This window comes from Kryptolebias marmoratus, linkage group LG10, assembly GCF_001649575.2.
Source record: "Kryptolebias marmoratus isolate JLee-2015 linkage group LG10, ASM164957v2, whole genome shotgun sequence".
Taxonomy (NCBI): Eukaryota; Metazoa; Chordata; class Actinopteri; order Cyprinodontiformes; family Rivulidae; genus Kryptolebias; species Kryptolebias marmoratus.
The window spans coordinates 9043265-9053233 of record NC_051439.1 but is presented as its reverse complement, the minus strand read 5'-3'; the positions used below and the strand labels follow the sequence as shown (position 1 = coordinate 9053233).

Genomic DNA, 9969 nt, shown 5'->3' with positions numbered 1-9969 from the left:
AAAAAAAAAAGCTCCTGTGTCCAGGTTCTGTAGCTAATAAATCCTTCTGATGCTGTGATATTTTTAATTTAAATTATTCTTCAAAAATTCAGTTTCAAATCCACTGTTTGTAACAGTCATGGCATTGTTACAGAGCATAAAATAACTGAGCAAAAGAAACATTTATTTACATAGTTCTTCTGTCTGTAACGCAGCAAATAACAAAAAGAAAAGTCCGAAAAGTTGCTAAGGATTAAAGAAAAGACATAAAAGAGAAGAAAAAAAACCCTAAACCCATACTTTTTAGTTAGTAAGTAGCACATGAACATGGATGGAGGGATGCAAAGTTTCCAATGTAGGTGTGTGCTTCATTTTTTTGGATCAACATTTATTTTTAACTAACATTTTCTTTTAGTATTATTTTAGTTTTATATGTATATTACAAGCTTCTGGAATAATTCAACTCTCCAAAAAATATCTGCTCAGACAAACTTGGCGGTGCTGTTAAAGACCTCTCTGGCATTTGACTCAAGCTTGACAACTAGATTTGTTATCAGTACTTTTATGGCGTTTTATTGTACTTTACTGCTTCGTTTTTATTACTTTCTGTCTGTCGAGATTTTCAGTGTTATTCTTTTCTCTTTTTCTGCACTGCCAGTTTTGCCGGGGTGCAGCCTTTGCTCTTGGTGAAGTGCTTCATAAATAAATTGACTTTCTCTTTGCTGGCATGCGTTCGCTTGTTGGCAGATATTTGCAACACAGCTCGCTGTCCAAGTCCATAAAGAGTGCGCTTTGATAACATTGCAGAGAGCAGGCTCTATTTGCAGTCAAATCACAAAAGGTTCAAAACGTATAAGGATGAAACGCGCGTCTTTATTTAAAGTGCAGGAGCAGAGGTGGGGGTGTGAGGTGGGGGTGGTGGAGGAGGAGGGTTATCCAAGGTGTTTGAGACAGATGAGGGGAGGTGGATGAGGAAGAGGAGGAGGAGGAGGAGGAGGGGGAGGAGGCAGGGAGGGCAAATTGGGCGGACACATAAAGCGGTAGGGACCGTGGATGTTGGATCATTTGGAAAGGCTGGCCGTCCTGCGCACCGACTGTTCTGGAGACGAACAGGAGAGCAGAGCCCGCCGCACACTGAGCCCTGGAGCCGGCCTTCACTGCTCTGACGTCCGGGCCGAGGTGTCACTGAGAAGGATTAAAGAGACAGAAATAGAAATCAAAAGCAAGAAGAGGGCTCCAGACTTCTCCTCCAAGGCTCGTTTTTTGGCGTTTTGCTGCGTGACGCCTGGACTGTTTTTCAGATTGATCCGAGGATACCTGGACCTCTACTGATGGTAAGCGCTCCTCAGCTGACACTTTCACACCCAGCAGGGAAGCTTTTAGGGGCAAACAGTTTATAGAATATTGGAAAGACTCCATCTGTTATTTGTTTATTCGAAATGTGGGGATTTCTGCGCGTTTGGGTGACTTCACTTCGAGTTGGAGAAAAAAAAAAACATTCCCAAAGGGGGAAGAAAAAACCCATTAAAATCCGTCTTTTTGTTGATACAGTGTGACACAAAATCATAAAATTTAAAATGAACTTTTGTGTGAGTGAGCATGTCACCGCTTTAAGCTTATTTTTCTGTGCTCAATACTTGTGCAATGACAAAGTTAATGAGGTCATTTCCAAACAACGCGTCAGATTTCCCTGCGCTTCCTTTTCTCCGTGACAACTAAAATATTTACGTTCTCACATTTTTCCCCCCTGTAAAACTCAAATGTTGCCCAATTAAACAGGGATGTGAAACATAAAACACAAAGCTCATTCTTTAATTAAAAAAAGCAAAACATTAGCCCCTTTATTTCTAATCCTTGCTTAATTAATTTTCAGAAAGCAATAATTTGCGTTAGAGCGCACGTTTTATGTCGATTAAAGATGACGTTTGCAAAAATATTAATGGCAAAAAAATAATACCAGTACAGAGAAATTATACATCAAGGTTGTAATAGAAAAGCCCACTTGTTGCACATGTTTTTCCTATAGTTTATTAAGCGGTTTTAGACAAAAATGCACCAATAAACCCAGTAAAAATGCAGAAAGAACCGCCATTTTTGGCCTCTTGTCTTGGCACACAATTTGCACTATAACTCATATTTCTGCTGTAGTGCAGGAAAACTAAGAGCCCAACTTTGAGGGCATTTTTTTGTATTTTATATTACATGGGGAAATCATTAAACCACATTTCTTATCTTTATATTTTTAGCTCTTGCCTTCCATAATGAATATACAGCCTGCTAAACTCTTAATCTTCTTCTAATGATCTCACTGACTGTGAATGTGTAAATTTGAGGTTGCTCCCAGACCCCAACCTGCTTTACAAATAAAAAGGGGAAAGCAGGTTTTTTTTTTATTTTTATTTTTATTTTTTACATGAATTAACTATTTTTGTTAGACATAATTGAACTCTTAATTCCTAATTTTTTAAAACCCCCTTAGTGTTTAGTTTCAACAAAAAAAATAATCAGAAAGACAAACAAGAATTAAATCTTGTTTGATGCAAAAAGATTTATTGTAACTCTTTGCAGGTTAATGTTTATGGAGTTTATCAAAGTAATTATGCACTGAACTGGAACTAAAAGCACATTAGTGTTTACGTACAGCAGCTGGATAATGAGCACAGTCCTAAATATCATAAACAAGTTGTTGCAGACTTATTAGAAGATAATATAAGGCCACAGATCTGTTCCCGTGGAAACCTGTTGCACTCCTCTGTCTCCCGCCCTCGTCCTCGTCTTCCCTCCCACCATCTCTGTCAAATTCCTCAGGAAACGTATCTGAAGAGCCATGTGTGGAGTCTGATCACGTTATCTTTGATCAGAAAGAGACAAAGCGGGTGGGAGAGGGTACCGCTGCGGCCTAACTGCACCCCCTGCTCCGCATTTGTCACCGTTTGGCTGAAACTCGTTACAATTTGGGAGTTTTCACAACTGGATCGAGGGGAGAGAATGTGCGTTTGAAAAATGTAGAGGAAAATCGTGGCAAACTCTGAATATGTTGCTTTTGTTTAGCCCTGCTGCTGAAAACAGGTCAGCAAACAGGAACACACTGACTTTTTCCAGAGGTGAAAGTTACCCTGTGCCCACTTTTTCCTCCTGTCATCATCGTCACACCACTGCGAATGTGTTGGCTGCTTTAGCCTACAGCTTTGTCGGTGGCTGGTTACAGTTACAAGATGAGCTGTATGGTCAGTGTTTTGAGTGCTATGAATCCCTGTAATCATGGGAGAGGCCCTCTCTGTACAATGAACGTTTGTTGTCAGGGATGTGCACGCAGTGACCCACACACTCTCCTCACACACACACACACACACACACACACACACACACACATTTATCCCCGCACCCATGGGTAATAGAGCTGATCATGTTCTGAACCCTCGTCTCCCTCTCTGTGCCACAGTTCTCACGAACATGCGAGCCGTGGCACACATTCGCGCTCAAGTACGGACGCGCACGACGCACCTCGGCCTTTTCTCTCACACACTCTCACACACACACACACTGGATCCAGTGTCATGACCGAGAAAGGAGGGTCAGACTGAGGTCAGCCTAATGCTGTTAGGGACGAGATCCTTGATTGCATGTACAGTGAGCCATGCAGGGCCTGAGACAACCGCATAGATGCCAAAGCAGGCGCTTTGGCATCTATGCACTGGAAAACACACAGACTGTAAAATGTCACACACACACACACACACACACACACACACACACACACACACACACACACACACACACACACACACACACACTGAGTATTAATGTGTGAGTGTAAACTCAAATGAAGATCAGAGACATATGTTACTCTGGAGCTGTCTGTTATTGTGGTCATTCAGAAATTTTGAAGCATGTTTTCATGTGGTTCTGCAACATTTGACACTTTAAATGACAACTAAAACTAAACATTATGCTTGCTAAATCAGACTGAGGACAAGATGGCTGTCTCTGAAAAGTATTTGTTTCTTGAAGGGCTTCTTCAACATTCCATTTGGAGAAGCTCTTTTTTGTTTCATTTAAAAAAGTATATCTGCAGTGCTCTGTTTTCATTAAACGAAATGCAAAAGCGAACTCTGTGCCTACAAATTGCATGCTACTAAGACATAATTGGAGCTTTTTCTGGAAGCTGCGTAGGTGTTTTTGTGCAGAAACCGTAGTTTCTTTCACAGGTAGATGCTCCCACTCCTGTTTTATTTGCTCCTTGCTCTGTTTGTTTTTTAAGCCTTCTATTGAATCTGACTTATTAACCTTTTATTAAGTCCAGAGATATGAATCAGTTTTACCTCTAGTATTGATGTAATGGTTGACTAAAGTGTTTTCTGTCTGAGGTGATCTGCTGTCTGTGTTGTGGCGCATACCTCCTGACATTCCAGTTACAGCAAATAGCTAGCTTACCCACAAGCCGAAATGATAAGCCTTAAAGAGACACGGGGTCTCTCCTTTACCCACCCACGTACACACACACACACAAGTTGACACAGTTATACACATTCCCGTGTGCTTGTCTTTAAGTAAATACAATGTAACAACCTGAAGTGTTTGCAGCCGACTCAGATTACAGTTTCCTCGTATTTTAAATTTTTTTTTTAATTTCAGGAACAGGGTCACTCCAACGTTCTCCTGCAGCCTCCCAACTCCACCTAACGTTTCCTGGAAGAACGCGTCCACTGCCTGCTCCCAACAAACATGGACTGTTTCCCCATGCTTTATTTTCTGTCGGTAAGTACGCAGACAACGTCAGTTCAGTTTGCGACACTTTCGCCAAAAGTCTGAAGGTGTTAATCGTATGCATAGGGAGGAGCTTTTTTTTTTCTTTCTTTGTGAGGGACACTGGCTCCTTATCAAGTTAAGAATTTGCTTCGACCCCGGGGCTGCCTCTTTTATTTGTCTGGCTGTAGTGAAAGAGACGAGCTGAAGGGGTGGAGTGACGAGGAATGCCCCTTAAATTGCATATAAAAAGTTGGGTTCTGGAACCAGCTGTTTACCTTTGAAGGATGTCACCAGAGATAAACAGCAAGGGGTCTATCTGATCGTAGACTGCTTTACTGTAAACAAAACAGACGGGATTGTTGAAGGCAATTAGTGGGAATGCTCAAAAAAGGATGAGAGTTTTAGAACTCTAAAGCAAAATTTTAGGAAAGGAAAGATAAAGCTTATACGTACACACATTTTCTCCCCTTTTGCAATTTATTATTCTGTAACCCCTCTGTTCTGCAAAAATCCAATCCTAATTTTTATCTGCCACCCTCGCCAGAAACATCATGATTCCTGGTAATCGAATGCTGATGGTCATTTTAATATGCCAAGTCCTGCTGGGAGAGAGCAACCATGCTAGTTTGATACCTGAAGAAGGGAAGAAGAAAGTACCTGGCCTGCAGGGTCGTACGGCCACTCAGAGCCATGAACTGTTGCGGGATTTTGAGGCCACGCTGCTGCACATGTTCGGCCTCAAAAGGCGTCCGCGGCCAAGTCGCTCAGCCACGGTGCCTCACTACCTGCTGGACCTCTATCGGTTACAATCGGGTGAGGCTGAGGAGGTCGGAGGGCACGACATTGCTTTCGAGTACCCGGAGAGGTCAGCCAGTCGGGCCAACACTGTGAGGGGCTTCCACCATGAAGGTAAGACAAGTGGAGGATGTTTTTCTTCATCCACACACACACAGAAAAAAACAGAGACCGGGTCATAAAAGACAGGATAAGAATAAATGTAAGAATAAGCACAAAAACAGCATTATTCTTAGGGTTGCTGCTGGCAGACATTCAAATAGTTTTGGTAGTGGTGTGGTGCTTTTGCATGGCTGCAGATGGATGAGCATTCATGGTTTTAAAAAAATGCAAGAGTTCTCCACCCATCTCACCATAACCAAAGAATCTAAGGATGTGGTTACTGAAGAACCTCTACAGAGGCTCATAAAATTCTGCTAGACAAGCTCTCGAGAGCCTAATTTGACAAAGCTTTGTGTGTTTGGTTAGTAACTAAAGGAAAAGCATACCTTCATATTACTGACTTACTCTTCTTACTCCACCCAGCCGAACACGGTTTAAAAAAGCCTGCTCTTGGCTTGGAAATGTCATGTGCTCCTCTGTCATGTCTCGTTTAGAAAGACCTTCCTCGCCATGCAATTATCTTTAATGCCACTCTGCAGCCTTCTAAATAAAGCCCCCGCTGCAAACAATGTAGGTGCAGAGAGAGAATGTTGTAGTTTTATGGAAAAACAGTCTCAGGAGCTGGCGGAACAGGAAGACTGAGGGGATTCTGTTTATGCTGAATGCTCATTTTTAGCACAAACGCAGCAATTTCAAGTAGGTTTGAAGACAGTCCAGTATGAGGGATTGTTAAATGGAATTTTGGTTCAGAAAGATATACCGATGTGTTGTAAATGTCTAAAAGAGAGTATTTGTCAAGTAAGAAATTGACCCTGTGGTATGGTGAACTGAGAAAACTGGGATAGTTGAAGAGCTACAGAAAGCGTTCCATCTTACGAGGAGTGACGAATGAGAGATGAGTCATTTGTAACGACGCTTGCCATATACACATTGCTAGTAGTAGCACATGCCAACTTATACTAACACCGCAGACTAGTCAGGAAAAAAGAGCACCGCTACAGGAGGGGGAGCTTCTGTCTGTGATGCAATGTGAGCTCGTGGATAGGTTTGAACTTCTTATCCAAGCGTTCCCTCTCCTTCTCTTCTTTGCTGAACGATCTTAATGACAGGCTTTGAAGCCGTTTGAGTGGGCGTGCTCGCTTTCATGGAAGCACCGCTGTGTGATGGTGTGACTCAGTTGACTGATCTCTGGAAACCACAAGGCCGTATTACAGTCTGCAGCAGATGGACAGTTAGACGAGGAGACATGTTTACAGCAGGAAGGGCAAACCATTCATCATGCGTTCGGCCAGAAAGATGTTGGTTTTTATTGACTGGGTGTGACAGAAATCACATATTTTAACATTACTTTTTCAATTTAACAGAGCAGACGAGACATGAGGAGTGTGTGCGCACGGATTCAGGTCTTATTAAGCTTTGGTTCTGAATACACAGCATTCCCACGCAATACCTCCTTCCCCATGGGCTTTGAATAAATGAGATTCTACTGTATTGTCTGACTCCTTAATGATTATTCATGATGAAAATGATAAATGTCTTAAGTGGACAAACTGCAGAGCTAATCAAAAGCACAGCAGGTTTTAATAATGAGAACCACCTGGGTAAGATTAGGGCCTGGGTGTGAAATAACAGGGGTGGATTGAGCAGGAAAATAGTAGACACAACATTCCTTTCCCCAACAATGGTGATCTTGCCAGAAATCTGCAGACTGTGAGTGGAACAGGGAGCCTTCACTGTGTTTATGCTGTAGTTGTGGTACGTTAATCACCACCCTCCTTGTAATGCATGTTTCAGCAAAGTGCTTAAAAGAATTGCACCGAGAAAAGGGCAGGAAAATCTTTAAAGACAGATGAAGAAGCCTGGACAATACGTAGTTATATTCTTGACTGTCCTGGAGGCGTTGAAAAATGGGAATTGATATTGTTTTGTGTCGATGAAATATTGTTAAAAAAAGGAAAAGTGAAGGGTTAGAAAGGATTTTTTGCTTTATAGGTTTATCTGCTTATGCCTCAGAACCGTGACACAAGCAAAGCAAACAAAGTAAGAAAAGATTATATCGTGAAATAGAGCCTTAAGAAGCACAAATATCTGCAAAAACTCAGAGAAGTTTCTTATTACACATCGGATCTGTACAAACTTCCCACACTTTTCCTCTTGCTTATTTTCAGAGCACATGGAGAGGATCCATGAGCTGGGTGATGGAGAATCCATGCCTATCCGCTTCCTGTTCAACCTCAGCAGCATTCCAGAGGATGAGCTGCTGTCTTCTGCAGAACTGAGGCTCTACCGTCATCAGATTGATGAGGCCATCACTGACAACCTCTCGGACGAGCAGGGCCTTCACCGGATAAACGTTTACGAGGTGCTGAAACCCCCGCGGCCCGGGCAGCTCATCACGCAGCTCCTGGATACGAGGCTCGTGCGCCACAACGCGTCACGCTGGGAGAGCTTCGACGTCAGCCCCGCTGTGTTGCGCTGGACTCGCGAGGGCCTCCCTAATTATGGACTGGCTGTGGAGGTTTCGCACCTCAACCAGACTCCACACCACCAGGGCCGTCACGTCCGCATCAGTCGCTCAGTACACCAAGAGCCCGGGGAGGACTGGGGGCAGCTCCGCCCTCTTCTGGTCACTTTTGGTCACGACGGAAAGGGTCACCCGCTGACCCGGCGGACCAAGCGCAGCTCTCCCAAAAGGGGCCGTAAACGCAACCGCAGCTGCCGGCGTCACGCGTTGTACGTGGACTTTAGCGATGTAGGTTGGAATGACTGGATAGTGGCGCCCCCTGGTTACCAGGCCTATTACTGTCACGGGGAGTGCCCCTTTCCTCTGGCAGATCATCTAAACTCAACCAACCATGCCATTGTTCAGACACTGGTGAACTCTGTTAACAGCAACATTCCCAAGGCCTGCTGCGTACCAACAGAGCTCAGCGCCATCTCCATGCTCTATCTAGATGAACACGACAAGGTGGTTCTAAAAAACTACCAGGAAATGGTAGTGGAGGGCTGCGGCTGCCGCTAGCACACAAAGCTACTACAATCTGGACTCAGAGTGGCGACATAAACAAAAGAATGTGGACGCTAAAACAAATCAGAAGGCCTTTTTGTCCAAAAATGTTCACTTGGACTCTTATTTATAACTTTTATGAGGTGTATGTTTGTCTCACTTTTTTGTTTCTTTGACAATATGATCATATATTTTGACAAAATATATATATTTATATCTACATATTAAAAATAAATTGAGTCCTTATTTTAAACATAAAAATGTTGTTTAACTTTTCGTAATGTACATTAGATTGTATAAGTTTTTTATTGAGAAAATAGTAAAAAATTCTCTAAAAACTAAAGTATATTTACTGGTAATATTTATTATTTTTATATGATACAATGAAAAGAAACATTGACTGCATACTACATTTAGTCCGTATCACAACATGCACACTGTGTTTTGCAAAAATTGGAGCACTGCATGAATTTGTGTTTTTTTTAAGTATTTAAATTCATCATTGGCTTTACTTAACATTTTCACTCAAAAATCAAACTGACTATTCAAACTAGGTCCTCCAAACAGTAAATATTTCTTTATCGGAAAACATCTGTAATCACTATTCAAAACAAGAAGAAAAAATAAAAGTTACTGTAAATCTCTATTATTTTTGTAACTTGATTTGGGATTTAAAGACAGACTTTTACATCTTAATTTCATTTCAGATCTGCTCAAATTCCTTTTTAGTCAAAAGGAGACACAAATGGAAAATTTGGGGATGTTTTGTTCATCCAAATGAAAAAATAATTGGTTTATCTTAAAGTATTTCACCTATTTTGAATGAACCTTAAAAAGGATTCTTTTAATTGTTGTGCTTATACTGAATCTTCTCAACCCAACTGATCATTTTTTCAGAAACAAGCCATTTCAAAGCTGGTAGGTCTTTGAGTTTGAGGACCTAATTGTTCTCAGATTTCACTTTCATGTCAAACAGGCTACCATACCATACTTGCTAATCCAATTGCAGTTGGGGTTTGTTGTTCAGCCTGACTGTGTGTGGGTGACTCTATTGTTCCTGACGTCCCCACATTGGGGGCATGATTGTGTCTGATGCGTTTTGCCCTAACACAAGGCGGCTGAGTCTTCAGAAGAATCAAAGGTTAGACGCTCTGTCTCCTGCCTTTGTCTTCAGCGGCTCATGCCGGCAGAGCAAAGACGCCTGTCTCCAACCTGTGCCCCATCACACAATAGGCTTCTACATCACTTATTTACAAGCTGACGGCTGGCCCAAATTATATGATAATGTTTAGAAGGACTCCTTTGAACTGCTGGGGGGGACGTTGGTGTGCTCTGTC

At 42.2% G+C, this 9969-nt stretch overlaps 1 protein-coding gene across 2 annotated transcripts in view; it reads left to right on the top strand.

Annotated features, from left to right (window-relative positions):
- Nucleotides 1-9278, top strand: part of bmp4 (bone morphogenetic protein 4) — a 37382-nt gene extending 28104 nt beyond the window's left edge. The window contains exons 1-4 of one of the 2 annotated variants that reach the window (XM_017410011.3): nucleotides 1027-1313; nucleotides 4615-4737; nucleotides 5273-5637; nucleotides 7794-9278. In XM_017410011.3, the coding sequence (XP_017265500.1) occupies nucleotides 5280-5637; nucleotides 7794-8647 (1212 nt within the window). In that variant the 5' untranslated portion in view covers nucleotides 1027-1313; nucleotides 4615-4737; nucleotides 5273-5279 and the 3' untranslated portion in view covers nucleotides 8648-9278. Of the gene's footprint in view, nucleotides 1-1026; nucleotides 1314-4614; nucleotides 4738-5272; nucleotides 5638-7793 lie in introns of those variants that run through there. The other variant, XM_037977903.1, reaches the window with a different exon arrangement.
- The last annotated feature ends 691 nt before the right edge of the window (nucleotides 9279-9969 follow it).